Below are 25363 nucleotides of genomic sequence, written 5' to 3' on the forward strand. Positions count from 1 at the left end.
CCGCTGGGATCACCTCCTGCCAGGGCACAGCAGGGTGGTGTGGGACCTGCCCCTGCAAGAGAGACGTGGCTTTGGTTGGGGTTGGAGGGGGCTCCGATAGCAGCCTGCACCTCTCTCTGCTACAACAGAGATGTTTCCAGACATACTTGCAATGAATTCACATTTTCTGAAGAAAATAAGTTTTTTAACTAAAAAAAGTCTGTCTGTGGGAGGAAGTACTGCTTGTCCCTCTGCGTTAGGTTGCTGCACAGGGGTTGCTGGCAAAGGTGTGGCAGTCGTCTCTGCTGCTCCCTTTTCTTGGTTTTTGCTCCCCGTTGCTAAGTTATCAAACACATAAAATTATGTAGAAATACATCAGCATATCACCTGGCAGCTGTCTTGACAAAGGAACGCATAAACCACTTCCCAGAGGCCCACTGATGGATTTCACCAAATCTTTTAAAAGACATGGTTGCCAGTGGCTGAAAACAAATACAATTATCAACAGCGCAAATGCAGAGAAAGGCTGAGCCCCTGAAATGTAATCCACGAACCTACTCACATGGTACAAAAACACAGTCTTTTTTTGGATTAACCTCATGGCTTTCTGGAGCAAGGGATGAAGGTCGCATCTATAATAAAAGGCATTGGTTTCAGTAGGGGTATTTTTGTATTTTGGAAGTCTTTTACTATAATTTTGCAAGCGTGGAGTGATCTGTCTCTGTGTTCTTGTGAGTCCCTTCCAGGCCTGTGGGTGGATTTCTTCCAGCTCCGTTCTGGAGCCATGTGAGAAATGCTTTGGTGACATGACCAAGTCCCTCAGCATTCAGAAGCAGCTCCGTCACAGCCACCAGTGCATTCAGCCATCAGCTCTAGAGAAGGGCTTCATGAAACCCTAATACTTGGAGTACGTTGGCATTTGAAAGACCGTGCTTTTTAATGTCAGGAGTTACAGCTGAGTGAGATTTGGGTGAGAGACCTGAGTTCAGCTGCAGGTCTCTGTCTTTTACAGCTGGCAGAGGGTTGGCAGTGCTGTCAGTGGGTGCCTGGGCCACCCCAGTGTGGCCCTGCAGCTGTGACTGCTGCATAGCACAGCCCTATGCCCCAGCCCCTGTACTACCCCATAGCTGGCAGGCAGCTAAAAAACCTACAAATGCCCCCGTGGCATTCTATCCCTGGCTTTCAGCAGAGAAAGAATGCCACGGGGGCATTTCTAGGTTTTTTCCACTTTCTTTGGAAGTGAGACACAACTTGTTTAATGAATTGTTTAATGTGGTGTTTGATATTCCTTTATGTCACCTCTTTTCTGTGGGGTGAAGCACAGGACTCTAGTGTTTGGGAGTGGGACAGGCATCCCTGCAGGTCTGCAATGTCTCTCTTCCCCATGTCCTCCCCCAGTAGCGTATCCCCACCCCAGCATTTCACCTACTTGGTATTGAGGCGCGTTTGCTTTTGGGCCGACTCTGGGCAGCTAAAAACACTGCTGTACTCTGCAAAGCCTGGACTTGGCCAGGGTCAAGACTAACCTTGCCCAATGCTAGCGTAAAGCAGGCAAGGCTTGCTCTAGCACAGCTGAGAATTTGGCTCAAGGAGTAACTTTATCAAAGGGACAGTAGAGTCCTTGCTAATGCAGGAAAAGTCCTCCACGGTTTGGAAACCTCACCCCTTCCCCATTGTCCTGCAGCATTCCCAGAGGGACACGGGTGCTTGTGGGCTCTCACGCGATGCAGCTGCACAGGCTGGTTGTGGAAGCAAGCAAGCCACTGTTTCACATCTGCTTTAGCTTTTTGACAGTTTTCTCTGGCACTTGTGTGCAATTAGCACTGCTTTTTTGTCACATGGAGCTGATCCTCTAATAGTTTGATTTGGACGGTAGTTTGACAGCTAGCAGCAATTGTATTGAGAAGGGCTGTTTCCCTTTGCAGACCGTGTCACTCGTTATCCCTGAATTTATTGTCTTGCTGCTACATAAGAAAACAAAATAATTTTTTGGGCCTGGATCCAGCCACAGAGCAGAGGAGGGCTTAATCAAACACATAAGTGGTTGTACCAACTCCAGTTGGTTTATTTCTGTGTTTAAAATCAAACACTCTTCTAAGTATCTTATTTTTCTTATTCAGAGTTTGTGTTTAGTAGGTGTAACTGCCCATAGACTTTGCCCGTTACTCCAGGGGTGAGCACAGATAGAAATGCTGTAATGTGCAGTGCTGCTATGGGACCCTCAGTGGGAGCATGGGAGAGGAGGGGGGACCTTCTCTTGCCTCTGATCACCCTGGCCTGCCCCTGTGGAGGTGGGGGATGAAGGTATTTGCTGTTTCAGCAAATGAGAGGCAAATTAAATGTAGCAGCTTAAGCAATCTCACCTCCCAGTCCTGCTTTTGCCTGAACTGTCTCTCGCCAAGTATTAGTCTACCGATCCTAACGTTTTCAAAGACACTAAAGCAACTCAAATTTTGCTAGGTTACCCAAAACCTACGGTGGGATTGTGTTAGGGGGGGACAATTCCCCTGCCTCCCTCTCCGAAACAGCCTCCATCCTGCAGGCGATGACACTCAGCTGGGCTACCACAAGCCAGGGCAGGGCTCTGATAGCCATTCTGGGATGGGTCTCTCTAGCTTTGGCTAAAATTGAATCCTAACGCTGATGAAAGATTTAAAGATATTTGTTCCTTTTTTTTACCATTTGAATCGGTGTTTTCTAACCAACCCCGCAGAGCATGCTTTTCGGTGTAGCCCCTGCCCAGCTCTGATCTGACATGATTTCCAGTGAGACCTGGGATCCTTATCACTTTATGAAAAATGACCTGTACATTCCTGTACACATAGGCACTTTGAAAATATTATCCCTGACTCCAGAGAAATGGCTCATACATTTTAATGCCGTTATTAGAAACTGAATTGACAACATTTATCCTCGGTGGAAATTGTCGTGCAGCTCAGGGGGAAAAATATGCAGAAAGCACTGGTGGAGACTTCAGAGAGCTCTCATCACCCTAAGCTGTGTGTGCTTTCGGTGCAGTGTTTCTGCTGAATGACAAGAGCAAGGTTTGATATATGCCAGAGAAAGGGGAAAGCACAAGTGCATGGGCCAGCCAGCGTCATGGGGTGAGACAGCACTGGGGCTCAAAGCATCGGGACAGCTTCTGGGGTGAAAGGCAGAGTGCCCCCAGGCCTTGCACGGTGCTGGGGAAATGTGGGGTGCTCTGGGCTTGTCTGTCCCAGGGTGCTGGGGAGGTGTTGCACACAGGTGCTATATTTGCTGTCTTAGTAAGCATGGAGAAACTGAGCTGGGTGAGTGCTGGTGTACTGGCATAGGAGTGAAGTGCTGTTGAGATGCTCAGATTGGTGAAAGATGCTCTTGGGAGAAGCGGCAAGGAACTGCAACAAAAAAAACCAAACACCAGATCATGTTGCTTTTAACTTTTTTTTTTTTCTTTTTTTTGTGGTCAGTGAACTTGCAAGAACCAGCCTATCTCAGCTCCTCTCAGGGCACATGGCCTCTGAGGAGGACTTCACAAGTGGCTGCAGGGCATCGAGGCTCTGGGGTTGCTGAGCTGGGAGTGCCTTGCTCCTGAGTGTGGAGGGAGGAAGAGGGACACCGTTGGCAAAATACCCCTTTATCTCCGGCCTCCAGGCTCTTCTCAAAGTCTGGCTGACTTACCTGGTTTTGCCCGAGTCCTTAGTCGCTTGGAGGTCAGTTTGGGGAAGAGCAGCCAAGGCAAGCTCAGTAGGATCAGTGCGAGTGGTCTCCTAGTTGGGCAGGGGCTCCAACTTCCTTGAAAAAGGACAGAGGTGAAGAGCCTGGCTGAGCAGCGGGATGTGTGGTCGTTAAACGCACAAGGCTTTAACGAGAGGCTTGGTGGGCTGATTTGCAAAATACTAACACGAATGGTGGCCGAGGTCAGCTCTAGCTACAAGATAAACCTAGGCAAGGCGGAAAGTTAAATGGCATCTCTTTCGGCAGAAGAAATGTGTGATAACACAGGACCAGAGCAAGGTGTCTTGGAAGGCTGCACCGCGGCTCTGTCTTACAAGCGAGCACGTGCCTGTGGGCATCCTCACCCCACGCTGGTGGGTGTCTTCTCCTTGGCTTGTCCTGGAGAACATCCCCAGCCTGTCCTGGAGCATGTTCCTTAGCACGGCCAGCAAGTGCCCATGTGATGTGGTGCCAAAAAAGCAGCTGTGGATTTGAAGCCGTCCCACGGTGAAGGGTTTTCACTTCTCCTGCCCTTGTTGTTGGTGCAATGTGGCCCAGCCGGGCTGAGCCTTCATTGTGTCGGGGTGCAAGGAAGTCCACCCCTTCTTCCATTTCAAAACACACTTATCTGAAGTGGGAAGTTAAATCAAACCCTCCCAAAATCGGAGGTTTTGAGAATCACTTTTGTGACCAATCCACCCCCATTGGAGGGGACTTTGCAGCTTTGTTTTTCCTTGTAAAGAATGCCCAGCATATGTCCTGACAGTTAGTCAGAGTGCCCAAAAATACCCGTCAGCCCTGCAAGCTGATCTCCTTCAGCTCTTGGAGCTGAGACAGACAGAGGGTTATGCACTGGGAGGCTTTGGGAAAGGTTATTTTTAAAATGGCCACATAACAAGGGTGATTTGGTCCTTTCAGTCACCAGCAGTGTCTAACAACTGAAGGTGTAGATAGCCAAATGCTAATCTTGCTCGAGGCGACTGTCGTGCACCCAGGGTAATGGGCTGGTTATCCTGCTAAACCCCTACGCCAAGGCTCAGCTCTAAATCAGCACTTAGGGCATGGCCCCGGCGCCTCTGCCAAGTCTGGGCGGTGCTTTGATGGTGTGCTGGATGCCAGAGAGTCTTCCCAACTGGCATGCCAAGGCTTGGAAGGGCATGTCCTTCTCATTGGAGTGGTGGCCTGTCTCTGCCCTTAGCCAGGCAGCGTGCTTCTGCCCAGCTGTTTTTTGAGAAGCCTTTGCTTTACCCTTCTCTGACCACCTGAGCTGAAGATTTCCGTCATCAGTGTCTCCCAGTGGTGAATTTCTGGAGGATGTCTTGCCAGAATCACAGTCAGCCATTTCTTCTGCTCTGAAAATAAAGCTCTTTAAGGGGAAACACCAAGGCTTTTTGGTCTTGCAGAGCACTGCTTGTGCGGGGTTATGGCTTGGTCCACCGTGCTGTGGGGGCAAAGGAGGGAGGTTTGCAGAACCATCTGACCAGCAGCTGCCCGGGAACACGATGTTTTACTAGAAAACAGCACATCAAAAGCATTCCCAGCACTTTGGAGGAAAAACTTGGGCATAGCCTGCAGCTCCTGCCTTGCAATTCTTTCTTGCTGCCAGGTCCCGTTAAATGAACACAGGAGGATGGCAGAGCTACTGGAAACCCATGTAGGGGATGCTGGAGAGCACGTGTCTGGCTAGCTGCTAATTTCTGGCTTGTGAGTAGATTTCCAGGGAAGGTGAATGACCCAGCTTTCAAGCAGTGATGCAAACTAATAGTTGAACTTCCTTCCACGCTCCCCACAGTGAGCTGTTTAACTTCACTGGGAGAGAGCATCGCTCAGCCAGTTGCTGTGCCCATGAGAAGTAATTGAAAGCAATTAGGAGTGCAGAGAGAGTGATGGGGGTTGTGAAATATTATTTCAGTGATAGCTCACTAACAACTCGGTGAAGCCCCGACATGAGCATTTATTGTGTGGGTATGATAGGATTATATTGCTGTGAGTGTTCATCAGACTTCATCTTTCCTGGAAAAGACTGCCGTGCTGCCTGGCTGGGATCAGCGTGGTATTTATTTGACAGGGACTTAAGTTACTTTTCTCAGCTCTGAAGCCAGGGCTAAGCCATTGGGGGAAAGCTGTGACTGGCAAATCTTTGCCTCATGTTTGACTCCAGCGGTCATTCCTCCTCCACGTGACTGCATCCGAACGTGGACAAAGACAGACCCCTGCAGCTGGCCAAAACCTCCCTAAGGAGCTCCACTGCCCTGAGCGTGAAGCTTTGTGGAATAACTTGGAGAACAGCTGAGTTGTGGTGCAGCTTGCTTGGCCCCAGGGAGGGCTCCTCTGAGGACCCTATCAGCTCTGGTGGCAGTGCTGGTGGTACCCGAGAAGTATCACGCCCCTGCCACCTGTGAGGGCAGGGTGCTGTGCGGCTGCGGTGCTGCAGCCACAGCTCCTGGCACTGCGGTGAGCAGAAACCCCAGGGCTCCTCGTGGGAGCTTGGATTGCAGGGGCCTGGCCAGCGTGGGTGAGAGCGTGGCACTGCTGGGGCCCCGAGATGCTAACCTGGATGCTGTCCCCATGGCTCCTGTGTGGCTGGACACGGGCTGCTTCCCCTGCGCCTGCTGGCTCATCTTCCCCGGTAAACGCCGCGCGCCTCACTGCGGCACCCCTGGCTGCTTTTGCGGTAAATGAGCTGATTTCTGCTCCTCTCATGGCAGATGACCTCTGAGGAGGACTTCACACTGGGCTGCAGTGCGTTGAGGCTGCTTTGCTCAAACTGGGCCCCGCTGGGTGGGTCTGTGCCTGGTGCAGCTGTAAGGTTGCTGGGAAGGAAGGAGGCGAATGCTGGGTTTGAGGCTTTTTAGCCCAGTTAAGGGCTTAGTGCTCTTAAAAGGTATCTGAATCAGACCAGTCTTGGCAGCGCATGTGGATCTTTCTCCAAAGAGGAGCAAAGGAAGTCTTTGTTGTGTCTCCTTAGGGCTGGCTGATGTCCAGGCACATTCAGATCTGTTGTTTTCACCTTGCCGTTCATGCAAGGGGGTGGCGGGCAGCCTTGCGAGCCTCCCAGTCTGCTGCCTGTGTGCTCACATCTCCCTTCTGCAGGCTGAGTTGAGGCAGAAGGACATGGGGGAGACGGAGCTGGAAAGGGAGAGATGGCCCAGGTTTAACCTAGTGTATTTAAGACTAATGCATTTATCTTTCTAAGCTATTTAAAAAAAAAAAAAAATCATCTTCAACCTTTTGGGACTGTCCCTTTCTGAGCTTGTACTGAAGATCTGAATCTAACTGCAGGGACCACAGCAAGCACTTGGCATCCTTGCTGCTGGAAGATGGAGCTGGCATCTTATCTGTGACACAGCAAAGAGCCACAGGGAGCAGGGACAGGAGGAAATGGACTTCCTTGTGCAGTTGATTCAAAGCCAGCCCTGTGCAGCACCTAGAGTTGCTGCAGCCTCTTCTCACCCCGGTCCTCTCTGGAGCCTGCAGGTCCTGGGGCAGCTGCCATGGGTCTGTGTGGTGCCTGCACCCCACCATGCTGCGGCTTCTCTGCTCCAACCCTGGGATAGCCATGGGCTGGGACAGAAGCTGAACAAAGCTTTGGGTCTACAAAGCAGCTCTTGATTTATGTGCAGATGTTCCCCCCAGGCCTTGGTGTCACTTGGCTTTCAGCAGCAGCCAGAGGTCTGCCATGTCAGCAACAGGTGATGGAAAGAAGTGCCAGTCAGGAGCGTGTGTGGAGGGGAGCCACAGAGCAGATGGCAGCGGGGAAATAAGTTTGGAGCTGCCATGGGAATAGTCCTGGAAACAATCCAGCCTGTGGATGGAGGCAGATGGGAAAAATGCAGTTTATATTTCTTCCCAGTTTTTCTGTTTTTCAGAGGCCTTAATTTCCAGCTCTGTTATCTCTTGACCATTCTTTCCTGTCTGTTACTACATCCTCATCTTTATTTTTTTGTTTCTTCTTATCCTGCCTTCTTTTCCCCCTTTTGTTCATACTCGCACTACAGCTGAGTTCATGAAGGGTTACTCAGCCTGTGTCCGCTTCCTTATAAATCAATTCCCGGTTCCTCTATCCCTACCTCCATAGCTGATCCCAAAAGCTTCCCTTGGCACTGAAAGGGGCAGCACACAAATCTGACCCAGCTGTGGGCTGGAGCTCAGCATTGAAGAAAGGAAAACGCGCTGTGTGCTTTTGCCATGTGCTGCCCCTTTCCTCCTCCACCGTCCCCTCCGAGCTGGTTGCCTGAGGGCACGGGGCTTGACTGATGGCTGGTAGCTTTGTCCCCTCTGTCACTGCAGTGATGCCCTTTGCTCTGGATGTGGGTACATCCCCTGTGAACCAGCGTGTCTCTGTCTTGCGTTTATGTGAGTGCCTGCAGGATGCCTCACGGGTGCGGAGGTGCATCCTTGTATGCAGAACGGGGGAACTGAGCCAGGCTGAGCCTTCTGAAGCATGTTTGTGACACTGCAAAGAGAAACTGGTTTTGATCTGAATTGGCTGTTTGAAAGGACTAGGTGGAACCTCCCCATTTTGGCTCAGATGTGATTGTGGGTGGCATGCAGTATCCCTGGCTTGGGGGGGGAGGAGCAGGGGCCATCCCCTGGCAGCCCTCTCCGGATGGTCTGCAAGCACTGTTCTGCAGTGCCTTTCATCAGCGCGAAGCCAGTGCTGGGAGCGGGAAGCACATGGGATACTGAGTGCTTGGAGGGCTGGATCAGCCCCAGGTGCCAGGCTGGGATCCCAAACCTACCTGGCATTTCTGTGTCAGTGGGGCTGCTGCCTCCTCCATCCTGCTGATGGACCAGCTGCAAGGACAAAGGCAGACTTTTTCTTGGAGAGCTGTATTTGTGTCCTCTCACCTTTTAAGCCCAACTCCTTTATTGGTTGGTTTCCTGCAAACTCTGTCTTGATATTAGAAAAACAAAAAAGCTTTAAAAACATGATTTTGTTCCTCAGAACATGATGGCTTCATGATTTAAAAACGTGATTTCTGCCTCAGAATAGCCAAGGGAGGTTTAACTGGGGTCTGCAACGGGCAGAAGGAGTGCTCTCTGCTGTGGGTGAACACACATTGCATGCAACCTAAGATAGATTTAAAATGTAAAAAAAGGCTAAACCTGCTGTGTCGTTACCTGAAAAGCAAGAAGTGTTTGTATGAATGGTGAGTGGGAGCAAACCTGGATGTGGACCTCTACCCCCGGTGCTGCCTGGCACAGCCCTGGCTGATGGTGCTGTGCCGGTCCTGTGCTATCCAGTGGCATTCTCCAGCTGGAGGGAGAGCACGGAGTGTGCCCAGTGCCTGCCTGCATGACGGGGAGGGTAGGGAGCAACACGGTGCTCTCGTTTTACGGGCAGCCCGGTGAATGGCTAGTGTGCTTCTCTGCGCAGGTTCAAGCTGCATTGCTAAGCAGTGTGTATGGAAGCAGAAGGTACAGCGTTACCCTAAGGGGTGGACAGGTGCTCCCCTCGTGCTCGTATTTACTGCTGCTTGCTTCTTTCTTTGATGATGGTGACTAATAGTTCATCAATGCCTGGGTTATACCGGCTCTATTTAGGACTTTCTTCCCGTTGAGTGACAGCAGGATGTGTGAGCAAGCTGAGACGCCCAGACCTTTTCTGGCAGGATTGTTGGGGCAAGAAAATACTCTGGAAACCACAATGTGAATCATTTGTCCATCCGAGTGGATGACACTATGTCCCAGCCACGGCGCTTTGCAGTCAGACCCGTGTGGTGGGATCAGTGTGTCCACATCAGCTCCCTGGAGTCCTGAAGAACCTACAGGACAGGTTTAATGTTAAAAACATGAAAACCCAAGCCTGCCTGCCCTGCTGTGCACTTGCTGACTTGTTTGTAGCACTCTTCCCTCTGGGACTTGCAGACGCGTGGTGCCTGGCTAGAAGAGAAGGGCTCAGATGGGGCTGCCGCACCTCCTGGCTGGAGCACTTTCCCTTTCCTGGGGGGTTTCTGCTCCCTGCCGTGTTTCACAGAGCAACTATGTCCCTCCTTGGCAGTTGTGCTGCACCTTGCACCACCAGTGCATTTAATCACCTGGGCTTATTGGACAAAGGGGAGCTTGGGAAGATGATGAGAATTGTCCAAGGTCATATGGCTGAACCCAAAAGCGGCCCTGTCTTCTCAGTAAGGGTTGTTCCCCACCCCGTTTCTGCTGTGCTTGCCCAGCCGGTCACAAATTCAAACAAAATGGCCTTTTAATTACAGAGGCTTTGCAGCGAGCTGTGCCATGAAATGTTTCTCCAGGGAGTTTCATGGTGAAGCTTCATGAAGCAGGGCTGCGTCTTCCTCCTGTTGTTTGGTCGAGCTTCCTCCCTCCCACCTCCTCCAGCCCATGTTGTCGTGCTGCAGACACACATGTATTCATGCACGTGAAATATTTTGATGGCCAGGTGTCTGTCCCTACTCTTCCGCAATGCTGTCAAACTGCTGCTGACTTGCAAGCCGCCTCTGGGGTAGGACATGGCAGCTGCTGACACTGCACAGCAATGCTGTTCCATCTTTTAGGACAGGGAGCAAAGGTTACCATTTCCAGTTGAAATACAAGAGAAATACTGTGGGAAGTAGGAAATGTAGAGCCAGGCAGGAGGGATGCCAGTGCTTTGTGTAGGGAGCTAGAAAGGAATGAGAATGGTTAATGGTGCAAACTCTACATGCATTGCCAAAAATGAACTCATGTCTGTAAATATTACACTGCGAGCAGCAAGATTAGCACAGGAAAATACCAGTTGTTAGGGTTCCTGTTACCATCTGAATTATGCAAACAATTTGCTTGAGTTTATAGATGAGCTGGGGCAGAATAACGTTGGGTTTTTCCTAGCCAAAGTGTTTCAGCGTGCTAGTATTTTAGCATGTTTTCCAGCCTCAATCTGCTCTACAAGTGAATCCACGCTGAGCTCTTTTGGGATGGCATGCTGTCAAGTGTGGCCTTTTCCAGGCCACGCTGGAAACCTGGAGATACTGGGATGCTGGTGAGAGGTTGCCCTTCAGCGTGTGCTACCCGGGGGCCCTAAGATGGGTGCAAAGGCTCAGGGGGTCACTGAGCCTGGTGCTGGGGGCTGTGCACAGCCTGCTGCGTGCGTGGGAAGTGGAGGTGTTCCCCGCCCCTGGCTGCAGCAGGGCCACTGGGGCTGGAGATGCTGATTGCTGTGCGGAGGCCAGACACCACCGCGATGGGCTCCCTGGAAGGAATGATAAACATTGGCTCTTCCCAGTGTCTGTCAGGGAGGTTAACTGACTTTCCCACGGCCATGCAGTGAGTCAGTGTCGAGGCGGGATTAGCAGCTGGGTGTCCCTGGCCCCCAGCCCTGAGCGTGCGCTGCCACCAATTGCATAACCTGGAGTGAGCGTGCGGCCGCAGGCTGCGCGTCCCCGCGGGGCGAGCTCTAAGAACCAGAGCTCCCGCCACTCCCGGTCACATCCCGGTCACGACTGCGGTGGGAATAGGTTGGTTGGAGCCGCGGAGTTGGGGTCTCCCAGGGAGCTTTGTGGACACCTGAGTAAAGAGGACAGAGGCACAAGCCAGTGCCCTCTGTAAGCCGTGTGCTGGGGAATGAGCCCAGCCGCCGTGTTAGGTGCTAGAGAAGCCCCGTCATCATGAAACCTGGCTTTCCTAGTGCTCCCGTTCAGGGACTTGCTTCCTTCAGTTAATGCCTTGAGCTTCCTTAGGGTAAAAGCTGGAGGAGGACCAGGTATGGTAATTTACTGGCAGTAAAACTTCAGCATGACCCTCATGTTGAAACCAAGTCTAACCCACCCGTGAACGTATCTCTTGGTACTTCTGTGGGCTACCAGCTGGGTCCCCAGGGGTACAAGCCACATCCTTTCTAGGTTGTACCTGTCTGGTACAACCCCTTGCTGGTTTCTGGGACTGCAGCCCCCCCAGCCCCCATGGGGCTGTGATTCACCTCTCGCCTTCAGCAACGGCACTGCGGAATTCATGTTGGGTCTGTAATTTAGCTCAGGACTGTTACGAGACACAATCTAGCTCTAAAGCCAAGGCCAAATAGTACTAGCATGGGGTCAAGTTCCTGAGGCACACTCTGCCTTTGGGACTAATTTGGGTGCTGAGTAGCTGAGCAGGTATTTACATGTTGCCTACAGAGACCTAGAGGTCTCTGGATCCTATTCTTCTCCCTTGGATCACCTAAAATGGTAAGAATTTTCAAGGGGGATTAAGGTTGTGATCTCTGTGGAGGGGAGTGGACATCTGGTAGGAGCCCCGTCCATATTAATAGCCTCCGTTTAAATGTATGTTATCAAACGGGGCAGCTCCTAATCGGCCAAGAGACTGTGAACTCTGTTCGCTAAGAGGCTGCTGGTGACTTTGGGCTGTTAATCATGGCTTTCCACAGGCACACAGGTAAAGTGGACGTGGTGCCGAGCGTTGTGGGAGAAGCCCTGTGCGTGCAGTGCCTGGTAAATGGGGACAAAGGTTTGCTAGCAGGCTCCTCCATCAGGGAAATAGCTCTTGGATGTGGCCTTAAGCCTCAGTAATCTGCAGCTGTAATTGATGATGGCAAATGGGCTTATAAGCAGCGTGGGGGACTGGTGCTGGGAGCGTGGTTTTGGTGGCAGCCTCATCTATTTGGTAAAATGCATTGGATGGTAAGTGCTTTTGTATCTGCTGCTGTGGGAAGGCTGGGGCTCAGCTGTTTTTTTGAGGAAGACTAGGTGAAAACGGGGGACGATGCTCCTCCTTGCAGGGAGCAGGGGAAACTTGTAGCAGAGGGGAGCATGCAGAAGCCCAGTGTGTAAACCCAGGTGGTTTGCTCTGCTCTGCTCTGGTGGGAAGTTTGTGGTTACTCCCTCTTCTCTGTGTTTGGCTTGTAGATCAAATGGGATGACCCTCACCAGTGATAGGAAAATGTAAACTTTTCCTTCCCATTAATATTGACAGGAACCTTGAGAGCACATTTTGCATGTCCCCCGTTGCACAAAGATGTGTTTTATCTTCCCATCTGTGACTGATCTCCTCTAGCCCTCTAATTACAGATACCTGAAAGCCTTTCAGGATTTTTACGATCTTATCTGATTCTTAGAAGATGACCATATTTGTGTGCACAACCCGCACATCTCTACAGCCACATGACAAAATACAATGGCAGGGGCACTGCATCTCTTGATGAGACATAGCCCGAAGGGTGCACGTGCCTGGGGACAGGACAGGGTGGCAAGTTTGAGGGGAAGGTCCCATGGGCATCCCATCGAGCTGCAGCACACCAGGAGCCAAGGGACAGTGTGCTCGTGAAATTTGGTTTGGAACATAGAGGCTCTTTAAAACTGGGGAGGAAAGTCACAGCATGGTGTTCAAGCTCACGCTCAGCCTCCCAGGACAAGGCAAGAGCAGGCTTCTTGCATGGCATGTAACTACGTAGGATTTGCTTCTGTGATGCAGACAGACATTACTCGAGGTACTTTTCTGAGTAAAATCTGATTTCTGTAGTACCATTTTTAAGCACCTCAAAGGTGTTTGAAAAGAGAAATCCATTCAATTAAAATGTAAGAAGACTTATTTTTTTAACTGAGCTCACAAGAGTGACGGATGCTGTAGCATCCTTTCATTATACTCCCCGCTGTATCTTTGTCTTCTTCCTCAGGGGGGGTATCCTCTGGAGCAAGGACCCATGGATTTGATGTTGTGCTGTAATATAAAATGCTAAAGTGTCTTCTGATCAGATGCTGCGGTTGGAGTGCTGCCCCCCCCAAGTTACAATGTGTTGTCTGTTCCCACACGCCACAGGGAGCCCCGCTCTCTGGGACAGCTGTAGTGCCTGGCCTGGGGGGGTGAATCCTCCACAGCAGGAGAAAGGCTTACTACGTTGGGCTCTTGGGGGCACCTGGGTATGAGAAAGGCATTCAGCTACCGAGGTGGAGGCAGATCTGTGCAGAGCTGGGGACATAAGTGAGGAGTCTCAAGGGTCAAAGCTTAAGGCAGCTGCAGAACGGCTCAGCTACTGAGCAGGACTCTCTTGCTTTAGCTGATTTGGTTCATTTTGCAAGGTTTGGGCTTCGCTGCTTAAACTCTAAGTGCTCAGCATTACTCTAGGCAGTGGTGCTGTGCACACGGGGAGCCTTGTTAGCTTTAGCTGAGCTCTGTATTAAGTGCAAAAGCAAGCCCTGGGGGAAGTGTTTATGGGGCTGGGGTGTGTTTTTTAATAGCATGTCCCTACTTCCCCTGAGAACTGTGAAGATTTAATAATGATTGGGATGTGCTCAGACATGGTGGCAATAGGACCGTAGGGAATGTTTTTGGCAACTGCCTGAGGAACTCGGAGCTGTTCTTGGTCTAAATAAAGAAGCTTCCATTTTATCAACAGACTAATTTTTGAATTATGGAGTATGAGACTTGCACGTGCCCCAGCCTGGCAATGGAAGAGCACAGCTCTCCACTCGTTGCTGCCAGCCCCCCCAGCAAAAATGACCTGCAAATGATTTCTTTCTTTCCTTTGGCTTTGCAAATGTTTGTTGTCCGGAGCAGCATGCCAGTGACCTTGAAGTGCAGTCCTGAGTGTTTCTTTGCATCTTGGATTAATGGGACCCTTCTTTTAAGGGTATTCCCTGGTATTTATAGCAAACCACTTGACATTGCATAGAGGAGTGCTGAGAATAGTACCCCAGGTGACAGGCATGGGGATGCCAGGTCCTGAGGTGAAATAGGCAGGTGTAGCCGATGCCTGGCGGTGCGGGGGCTGCGTGTACTCAGTCTACTGAGAAAAATAAAACTGATGGAGAGTCAAAGAGCAATTGCTCTTTCCCTTCCATATTGCCATAGAGTATGCAGCTGTGCATAGGGCAGAGGCTTAACACGTTCAGCCTCATCTTTCCCAAGCGGCAGAATAATCCCTAAAGTTTAGGTACAGTTTCCCTGGTTGTTTTTAGAGACCACACCTCAAGTTCTTCTTTGGTGGTTTATCACATCTAAACATATTCCCCAGAGACATTAACACATATCCTGTGCTAAGTGCTTTGCTTATCAGCTATGCCTTCGGCTCCCTTTCCTGAGCGCTTGAGTTTCATTTGTTGTGCAAACCTCTGCGACGCTGCCTTGTGGTACACAGCTCCGCTGAGCCGGGACGGGCACAGGGGCGATGGCAGGCAGGAACCGACAAAAAAGGCAGGGGATTGTGTTAATGCAACAGCTTTTGTGGGGTGGCACTTCTTAGGTCTGTACTCTTCCTGTCCCAAAACTTGCCATGCTGCAGGGTGCAGACGTAGCCCAGATCCCGACTGCTGAGCTGGGGCAGTCCTGTGCCTGCCCCACAGCATACTGTCAGTCTGCCTTGAGGTGCGTGGAAGCTGGTGGCCCTGAACATTTGAGATCTTTGAAAGATGAAGGCATGGTTGTTCAAGGGCTGAGGAGCTGCTTTTGAAAAGCAGCAGATGCTCTCTGGGGCAAGTGGCTAACTGGCACCTCTGTGGTCAGGTAAATGTTAAGGTTGAATTCCAGGGCATCTTCATGCCAAATACCCTGATACTTGAGAAGGCCACTGATCTGGCCAGCTGCCCTCTGGCCAGCTGTAGCCAAATCCATCAGGGAGCTACATTTAGACAGCACCCTGCCAGGGCTGGTGGGAGAGGGACACCTTGCTTAAAGGGAGATTAGTTTCTGGAAGTAGTGCTGGATTTTTCTTGAGCTCTTATTTTTATTGAAGGTCCCCTAGGCTATTTAAGGATGGGCATGTACTGCACTTACCCCTCTCCCCAGCAGCCTGCACTCTCTTCTCACCTGCTTCTCTCCAGCAGAACACCCTTTGCATGTGGACGTCAGCCTGGACCAGAGAATAGTTCCAGTCTGCCCATAGTTTTCTTGTTTTCTAAATCCCGTTCTGTGGCCCCAGACTCAAGCTGCAATGAGGTTTGGATCAGTGCGTGGCCTCAGGGTATGTGATTTTCCTGGGGTTAAGCAGGAGACACTCAACCAGGCTGCCAGCTCTGAGACGCTGTAGTCTGGTGTAAAGGTACAGCCAAAGAAACTGTGTTCAAATAACTTGCAAGCTAAACCAACTGCGTGTACTGCTGTAGTTTTAAGCACGCCACTGAGAAAAGAAGCAAAAAGGTACAGCAGTTGTGATTTTAGTGATTTGATGAGTGCTTACCCTGAGTACTGCGTTGCTGTAGCGTGGTTGTACCACTGGTGTGAATCCCTACTGCGTGCTCAACAGCTGCCGCGCAGCTTGCTCGGGGAAGCTATGCAGTGTGCACAAAAATAAAGGCCCCAACGAAGAGCAAGGAGGAGTCATGGTTTTTCCATACAGCCAGTGTGTCCTTAGGTTCATGACTTGCCTTTTTTCCAGACAGCAAAGACAGGCTTCAGTTAATATAGCTGGAAGCTCTGGAAAGTTAAGCTGTGGGGATATGGTGCAGCTGGAGGGTGAACAGGTTATTAAGGAGATAAACATCTCCAAGGCATGATCTGCTGCCAACCAGGCTTTAGAAGTTTTATTTATTTATTTTTTTTACACAGCACCACTAATATCTGTTCTGTCTACCTTCTGTGAGAGGGGACAGGACCACTTAGGGGAACAGGAGTAGGACGCTAAATTCACCTTCCACAGGGCAGCAGAGCTCTGAGGTCACTGTGGACATTTGCTCCACTCTGGGAAAATTATCTGGGTGGTTCCAGCAGAGCTGCTACCAGTGCAGGGCCCTGCTCTGCCACAGACTGACAGCTTCTGGGGTCTTGTGCGCCAGCCCCTGGGCAGGATGTTCCCGTGGGAGGGTTATAGGAGATGGTCTGGCTGATGTGGGCTCTTGGCGTGGCATGGGTGAGCAGAGACGGTGAGCAGCCAGCACGTTTGCTGGGACAACGTGGTCAGTGCATCTTTGTTGCAGGCAAGAGGATGGTGGCGCCTTTCCCGGGTCTGGATCAGGAATGATATTGCTGAGGAAAGAAAGCTTGGAAGCAAATTCATGCCCTAGCCTACGTATGAGAGGGGCTTTTTGGTCCATGAGGTGGCACAAAGCAGGCGGAGGCTGGCCTGTCTGCATGTACAGCACACCTCCCAGGGCTGTCAGCCCCAGTGCTAACTTGTCTGTGGAGCTTCTGTGTGTGTGTCTCACATTAGTGCATGATGCATTACATGGGAACACAGGTTCATGTTACTCCCTGAGCCCTATGTTGACGATTGTGTGTTCTAGTTGAAAGCAACCCTAAACCTGAGATCAGGAGTGTTTCAAAACCATTTGCCCTGGACTCTGTGCAATTGCACTTCTTCTAAATAAAACCCGCTTGCCTGATAAAGCTCTGCAGAGCTGGCGGTGGCTCACATAGTTTCCATGTTTCCCAGCTGTTTATTTGTTTCACTTACTTGAACCAGCAAAACACAACCGTTGGTGTAGTCAGCAGGATATGGCCGTCTCCTGACCTTGGCCGTCTCCAGACCTCAGTCCCCTTGGGGTGTAATTCCTGCCTGCTCGGCATCCAGCCCGCTTCTGTAAGGTTTAGGGGAAGGGTGTGAACCTGGTCCCCACCTCTCCTGCAGCCTCCCTGTGTGATGATGCTCCTCTCCAGAATTCTAGCCTGCTTTCTGGAAGGGAAACGTTCCAGCTTGTTCTGGCCTGACATTGTTGAAAGAGTGACAATGAGGAGACAGTGAGATGACTCTTGGGTTTAAAAATCTGCTAAGTAACGGCATGAGTCCTGTCTCCTGCCCCAGCACCTTTCATTGACTACCCAACAGCTGCCTGAGCCCAGAGCTGTGGCAGAAGAGCTCTGAAATAACAGCAAAACAGCTATTTGCAGGCAGGCACCTCCCGGGGCTTTGCACCTGGCTGCGTCAGGGCTGCTCACGGTGTGCTGCCAGCAGCACGTTACTCTCCAAGTAAATAAAACTGGGTGGGCAAAGGAGATGGCGAAGGCAGCAGCCACCCGTGCTTCTTGCTGCAGTGCCTGGGCTTGCTGGGCAGGGCTGTGCCCCGGTCAGGATCGGTCAGGTTTGCCGTGTGCTCACCTGGCGACGTGCGCTTGCACTGGTGCCTCTGCCGCCCAGCCCTGCTCCTCACGAAGGTGGCAGCAAGGGTCCCTCAGCCCCGGGGGATTTCTCACGGTGACAGGTCGGGCCATGCAGCTGATGGTAAATCCAGAGCCGCTGGGGTGGGCAAGCGTCCAAGAAGAAGCTGCGTAAGCAGGTCCTCACGCCGTACCAACACGGCAGCCCTGCTGCACAGCACCTTGCAGCCGAGGGTGAGCCCAGCGGGGTCCTGCTGATCCCCGCCCCCCCCCCCCCCCCCCCTTGCCAGGAGGGTACAGCCAGGAACGGTGTGCCCTCTCTGCACCCCAATAGCCCCAATCTCTCTTTCAGCTTATAAAGGTGCCGTGGTGGGGCTTAGAGCAGCATGGCTGGAACGAGCAGCCCTTGTGCTGCGGAGCTCGGTCAGGAGCCCCTCAGCTCCAGGGCTGGGTGGGGTGCTCCGGGCTGAGGATATGTGATGGGGGTGCTCACCGCCTCCCCCTCCTCACAGCAGGAAGCAGCAGCCATTTATATCGCCTGACCATGTCCTCCTCCCTTTCTTGCTGGTGCTGCAGCTCTATCAAGAAAATAATAATTAAATTTTCCTCTTGGCAGCCCCCGTTGCCAGACCACTGCCGCATCTCCCGTCGGGTCGGTGGTGGTGCAGGAGGTTCAGGGCTGTGTCCTGGGTTGCTGGCCGTGCGGGGGAACCGGGGCGCTGCCGTGCTGGGGGCTGCAGGCGTGGGTGGCAGCGGCAGGGATGGAGCTGTGCTTCTGGGACCCCGTGGGCTTGCATAATCCTGCCGGAGCTTCTGCAGCCCCCTCGCAGGAGTGGTGCTGGCTGCTTCTGGGGAAGGGCGTGGGGAAACGGAGGGAGCTGTTAGCAGGAGCTGTCTGGGAGGCTGAGCCTGGGCGTGCAGGCTGGGATGAGCGTTTGGGGACAGGGTGTGAGTGTGCACCAGTGGTCAAAGTGGAAAATCCTCCAGTCAAGAGCCTCCACACCCACTGCTGTGCTGGCTCCCTGGCCATGGTGGCATCGTGCCTCGGCAGAGCCCTGCTGGCACGAACTAAAGAAGTATCTTTACATGTAGGGAGATCTTTTCTTGCTTTTTTCTTATGACTATGTATGTGAAAGCCCAGTGAAAAGAGGAAGCTGGAAGCTGCACAACTATCCAGCACAAAAGGCCTCAGAGGGCTGCAGCTGGCTGCGGGCTTAGGCTGGAAACATGGAAACTATTTTGCTGTGCTCATGGTTGGCGATCTCTGCGCACAAATTATGTGGTGCTTCAGCCAGCACCTCGCCAAGGCCTGCAGTGGGCTGGCCGCTATGAGCTAAGCGGCTCTCAGCGCATGATCAGGTACCGTTATCCCTGCTTGATGTGAAATATGTCAATAAAAGAGTCTGGTATCCTTCTGCTTAAGAAGGTGACGGGGAAAGACTGGGGTGGGACTCTGGTCCCCCTGCCAGCCAGCAGACCCTGCAGTGCCGTGCTCGCCGCGGGCCGGGCCCCGGGAGGCAGAGTGCTGTGGTTTGTGCTCGGCCAGAGCCTGTCCTGCCGCTCTGTGGGCAGAAATTTCACATTTGTGTCTTGGATGGCTGTCGGGAGAGCTGTACGTGTTTGTGCTACCAGGGCATTGCTGTGTTGGGTTTGCATGGCGAGGGTTTGGTAGCGGGGGGGCTGCAGGGGCGGCTCTGTGAGAAGCTGCCAGAAGCTTCGCCCATGTCCGATGGAGCCCGTGCCAGCCGGCTCCGAGACGGACCCACCGCTGGCCCAGGCTGAGCCCAGCAGTGACGGTGGCAGCGCCTCTGGGGTAACACGGTTAAGAAGGGGGAGAAATGACCTGTGGAAGAACAATAATGGCGAGAGGCGTGAGAAGTGGGAGCAGCAGCCCTGCAGCCCCCAGGCCGGGGCAGGAGGGGGCCGGGGGGCTCCAGGCGCCAGAGATCTCCCCCTGCCCTTATCCCGCCCCAGGAGCCCCTCGCTGTGTCTCTGCCCCCAGCCCGGCTGAGCAGGGCAGGGACAGGGCGGCCCGGGGGGCACCCAGCACCCAGCGGGGAGCACCCAGCACCCAGCGGGGGGCACCCAGCACCCAGCCGGGCTCAGCCCACCACAACTGCTCATGCCAACAGCAGCGGCAAGCAGACGCGTCCAGGAGGCAGAGCAGCCCCTGCCCTTGCTGAGCTCCATGGCACAGCCAGGACTCAGCCCATACGGCCTTACGCTGTAGCCCACATTTTTCTGAGACTTCATGGTTATTTCTTTTTCTGCGTCCTGAATGGCAGTGTGTGACCCGGGACATCCCAGCTGCCGTCTTTAGCAAGGGTACAAGTTTCTGGTTGCTGTGACCAAACCCAGGTTGCCTACTGCACCCAGCCTCCCCGAGCGTTTGTTGGCCCAACATACACCCAAGCTGGAGGCACCTGGAAAATGCCAGTGCAGTTGGTAGAGCTGTGTGTCTTATAAACCACTGACCTGCCCGAATGAAACATTGCCCCTAACTGTGCTTGCATGGAAGGCGCTTTCCTGCCAACAAGCCCTGGAGGAGTGTGATGTCACCACATGCTCACTGTTGACCCATCTTCCTGATACTTATTTGCGTAGCTCCCCAGAAGCTGGAGCAGTGATCAGGGCTTCCGTGCTGTAACGTCACCCTCTCTCCTCCTGCAGGGCCTGGCAGTTACACTGTGGGCACCATGTCGGAGCGCTTTGACTGCCACTACTGCCGTGACCCTCTGCATGGGAAGAAGTACGTGCAGAAAGAGGGCCGCCACTGCTGCGTCAAGTGCTTTGAGAAGATCTGTGCCAACACCTGCATTGAGTGCAAGAAACCCATCGGAGCTGACTCCAAGGTGAGGGCTGAGCAGTTAAATGGGTGATGAGGAGACATGGGGCAGATGCTGATAACCCTCCTGTTTGTTTTCCTGGCTCTGGTCTGCTTGCGAGCTTCTGTGTGAGTCCTGTGGCTGATGGGCCATGTGCTCCTTGGGCAAAGAGCCAGAGGTTCTGGAGCACTGCAGTAGGGATGCTCACGATGGGCTCCTTCTGACAAAGAGCTAAATTCAGGGTCTAGATTCAGTCACGTGAGCTGCTGGCAAATGCTGGATTGTCCTGAAGAGTGTACTGCAGGAAATCCAGCTTGCCCAGGACTTGCAGAAATCCCATCTGGGTGAAACACTCAGGAACCTAGGGGTCTGGTTTCTGTCAGTCTGTCAGATGTTTATTGCTTCAGGTTTATGGCAATAATAACGTATACCTGAACCAGAGGGAACTTGATGACCGGAGAATCTCACGCTTACAGAACTTCAAATCTCAAAGCTGTTGGTTTAAAGCATCTTCTGCTACCCTGGAACTCTGAAGTGAATGTGATTCTGTCAGTGGGTTTGGTTTAATGTCCTCCCAGCTGCTTGCAGACAAGCTGCACCTCCAGCCACTGAATGCAGACATGCTTAGGAACCTGTCCTTTGCTGATGAGACAGGAGCTTGGGTTTAGGGTTGCTCAGCAAGACAGAAGGGCTTATTGCTCACTCGGTTTCTGTTCATTTCAGGAGCTGCATTTCAAGAACCGTTACTGGCATGACACCTGCTTCCGCTGCTTCAAGTGCTATACGTCCTTGGTCAACGAGCCCTTCATGCTAAGGGAGAACAACAAGGTTTGGTGCAGCAACTGCACGGCCACCGAGGATGCACCCAGGTGTAAGGGCTGCTTCAAGCCTATTATTGCAGGTACTGGTGCCAGTGACAGGGGTACGACTGCCAAGTTCTGCTCTAGGGCACAACCGTAGCGGTTTATTGCGCTGTGGAAGCTGCAGTCAGGGGTATGGGCATCATGGTGGAAGGCTGGAGCGCCACAAAATGGTGCAAGTTTTAACTCTTGCTCTTACCTGTCCATTTTATGCAAGCGTTGAAAGGCTGCTTTGCAGTTAACCCTTATATGGCTAGTTCACCCTACTACTGAACTACTACTAGGCTACAATGTCTGACAAATATTTTAAGAAAATCTAGAAGGTCCTGGCTAAAGTCTGATGCAGCAACTGACAACTCATCCCTTGCCCATGTTACAATTGAATCCTGGGCATAGGTATGGACAGGTCTTGCCTACAGGTATGTTACATTGCACAGAGCGAGGAGCTTGCCACCAGTCCAAAATCCCATGTAACAAGTTATTTCTGTCTGTTGTAGGAGACCAAAATGTCGAGTACAAGAAGATGGTCTGGCATAAGGACTGTTTCACCTGCAGCCAGTGCAAGCAAGTGATTGGATCCGGGAGTTTCTTCCCCAAGGGCGATGACTTCTACTGTGTCTCCTGCCATGAGCACAAGTTTGCCAAGACCTGTGCTAAATGCAAGAACGTAAGTCCTTCCACTTTGCAAAGGCAGCTGCCAGAACTAGCTCTCACACATCTTTTGGAAGCTAGGAGAGCAAACCTGTAGGCTTATCATGCTGAAGCTCTACCACTGCTTCTTTCCTTGAGACACTGGTGCAAGCAGCTGGTGGTATAATAATGTGAGAGCTAGTGGTTCTTGCACATTACAGCACCTGAGCAGGGGCTGTAGGGTTAGCCGATGGCAGCTCTGCCGAAACGGAGCGGGCACTGGTCTTGTAGGTGCTTTGGGATGGTTTAAGCTATGTCTAGTAGGTATTGTGTCTTCAAGCAGCAACACTATTTTATAAGATAGCTGGTTTACAACTTTGGCAACTGATTTGTGTAAGTTGCAGTCACTGCAGGTAAAATTATGAAAGCTCCAGGCACGTAGGATTTCATGCTGGAGGAACTCTAGCGTGCTACACTATTTAATTTTAATGAAAACTTCCAAGAGATCTTCTCCCTGACAAAACCCTCTTACCCTACATCCCGTGCCCGCATCACCTCTCTCTTTCTCTCCCTCCCAATTATAAAACGCATCTCTGCTCTTTGCCTTCTAGCCCATCACTTCTGGAGGCCTCACTTACCAGGAACAGCCTTGGCATTCGGAGTGTTTCATTTGCTCCAACTGCAAGAAGCAACTGGGCGGGAAGCGCTTCACAGCTGTAGAGGATCAGTTTTACTGTGTCGAATGCTACAAGGAATGTGTTGCCAAGAAGTGTGCTGGCTGCAAGAATCCTATTACAGGTATGTTGGATTAAATGCAGCTTTGATGGCAGTGGGTGCTTAAGGTCAGAACAGCAATCCCCAATGACACGCAGCTCAGAGGCTGCTAACACCAGAAGCAGGTCTAGTATCGCAAAGTCCAACCCCAGCAATTCACATGTGATCCCACCAGAAGCCACATGCGCTTGCTGGGAGGAGCCTGAGTAACTGAGCTCTTCGCACACCTCAAATTTACCACCTTCAAAACTTCTCCGACTAGAACGGCTCCCAACTTTCATGTCTAAAAAGAGCAGTGGTTTATTGCCCCAAAGTGACGTTTGCTTCTGATGTATCTTACAAGTAGCAGTTACTGGACTACAAAGCTGTGCCCCGAAATGTGCACACTATCCTGCCAGTCCCCTGCGACGCATTCCATTCTGCATTTTAGCGCATGGATCCGAGCCCATACCAACCGGTAGGGCATTTAGTCCAACCTGTCCTTGCCCTACATCTTGATCTTTCCTCCAGTTTGACTGTTTCCTGGAGAAAAAAAGATCCAAGGGACAAATGTTATTGGAGACACAAGCCACACAAGCCTTATGCAAAGCTGCCTGTTCCTCTAAGAGCAGCAAACGATGTGGTTCAGTTGCGATATTGGCTAGTATTTTAAGCATGCAAATATGGTCTGCAAGACTACAGAAGCACAGGACCCAGTAAGAATGGGATCTGCTGTTTGGTGGGCTAACCCAGCCAAGGGAAAAGCTACTATCGCCGTCCTATAATTGTTTTCTCTCCTAGCAGGATTTGGAAGAGGAACCAGTGTGGTTAACTACGAAGATGAATCCTGGCACGATTATTGTTTCAAATGCACAAAGTGTGCCCGTGGTCTGGCCAACAAGCGCTTTGTTTGCCATAATGGAAAAATTTACTGTGCTGAGTGTCCCAAACGACTGTAACGAGCAGACAGCAACTGCTGTAAAATGGATGTTAGAGCCCTGCTTTCCAAAGCAGTCCTGGTAAAGGAGCAGGTTTTTGCATGTTAATGATTTTAACTTCTTCCATTTTAGTACAAAAACTAAAGTAGCTTCAATACACTTGGTTTGACTTCTGAAGCTCCTGCAGTACAAAAGCATGTAGCGTTGCAAAAATCTAACTTTGTTTCCAAATAACTCTTCGTGTAAAAGCCTGAAATGCCGTTAGATTTAGCATTAGAGATCTCCATAATCTGCGTGTGGCTTAAACTAAACCAAAGCTAGTTTAAAACTTGTCTGGTATCCGTTTAAGCTTGGCACTTAAATGAAGTGGGTTTGACAAGGCATGCACCTCAGCGATGTAAAGATTGCACCCAGGATCAAACAGATCCGTTATTGTGCTTTTACAAGCACAGGTACATTACGTACATCACACCATTAACAGCAGCTCAGTAACACGTACTTTAGCTTACCCTACCATACCAAATTGCACCACGTGTATGGAACGGCTTCATTTTACATATAACAGTGTTTTGGTAGGATGACTCAGCTTTAGTTAAGTTTCCATAAAATTGTTTTAGTCTTGATTTCCGCATGGTTTGCGCATCAGCTTCTTTTGTATCATTGTTTAAATGAGGCTGCCTACATACAATTATTAATCCATTAATAAGTAGTAAATCTTTCAACTACAACAAAACTTTCAACTACAACAAAATGCATATGCATTTAGAAGTGCCTTAAAAATAGCTCTCCTATCATGTCAATGTATGACTTACCATTTAATAAAAGTGAGAGTAGTGCCTACTTGGAGTCCTACAGTCTGGAAAACTGTTTTTTCATTTTGCCGTCTTACACGACTGACACCTCTTATGGCTGAGCTGCTGATATCAACTCTCATACACTGAAACCGGCAAAGCAAGAAGTCAGCTGTTCTGCCATAGCACCCTTAAATAGCTGAGGACCAAAGCAACAATTTCCATAAACTAATTCATTTTTTTTAATATATAACTGACATGGGACCATCTGCCAGGAACAGCTTGTGTGAAAAAGCCCTTTGGAGAACATATGTACAGCCACTGTCCATACACAATCTACTACCCTTCAGCAAACCAAACACTGGTTTAAGGGGTTTTTTTCCCTACAGTTGTGAAATACAGAAACGGCTACCAACTGGATGCTGTTCCAGTCATTCCCTTTTGTTCACAAGCACCTCTCTGAAACAAAGAACCCTTGCAAGAAAAACAAAAGGCAGGCAGATAGTCACTGCTCCACTTACCGTTAGAACAAAAAGAAGCTGGTACTACAAGGCAAAGGCTTACGGTGAAAAGCAAGTTAAAGAATTCAACAGTTATGAACACATCATCGGCATATACAAACGCAGCAAGGTCTGAAGGTGTTAGTACAAATACCTTCCCAGCCACACAAACGCAGCTGCCAAAGAGGCTGCTAGTTCTGGGAATCTGCAATGTGGAGCAGTTAGAGCAGTACCAGAGTACATCTCAAAGCAGGTCAGCATGGCAAGGGGTTGGAGACTCCTAGTAAGGTAATGTTTAGCATTACAGAAATAAAGCATTGTTCGAATGCAAAGTTTATTTAACAGTGCGCACATATTTACATAGAGCTGTAACAGACCATCCAACAAATATCATCAGCACAGAAAAAAAAATATTGGCATTTTTTTGTTAGAATG

At 51.0% G+C, this 25363-nt stretch overlaps 1 protein-coding gene across 3 annotated transcripts in view; it reads left to right on the forward strand.

Annotated features, from left to right (window-relative positions):
• The window catches only part of FHL1 (four and a half LIM domains 1), a 33026-nt gene extending 8537 nt beyond the window's left edge, over nt 1–24489 (forward strand). The window contains exons 1-6 of one of the 3 annotated variants that reach the window (XM_037407783.1): nt 11935–12042; nt 20302–20483; nt 21180–21357; nt 21814–21983; nt 22558–22744; nt 23501–24489. In XM_037407783.1, the coding sequence (XP_037263680.1) occupies nt 12021–12042; nt 20302–20483; nt 21180–21357; nt 21814–21983; nt 22558–22744; nt 23501–23658 (897 nt within the window). In that variant the 5' untranslated portion in view covers nt 11935–12020 and the 3' untranslated portion in view covers nt 23659–24489. Of the gene's footprint in view, nt 1–11934; nt 12043–20301; nt 20484–21179; nt 21358–21813; nt 21984–22557; nt 22745–23500 lie in introns of those variants that run through there. The other 2 variants (XM_037407784.1, XM_037407785.1) reach the window with 2 other exon arrangements.
• Nucleotides 24490–25363: the final 874 nt, after the last annotated feature.

The sequence above is a fragment of the Falco rusticolus genome, chromosome 14 (genome assembly GCF_015220075.1).
Source record: "Falco rusticolus isolate bFalRus1 chromosome 14, bFalRus1.pri, whole genome shotgun sequence".
Taxonomy (NCBI): domain Eukaryota; kingdom Metazoa; phylum Chordata; class Aves; order Falconiformes; family Falconidae; genus Falco; species Falco rusticolus.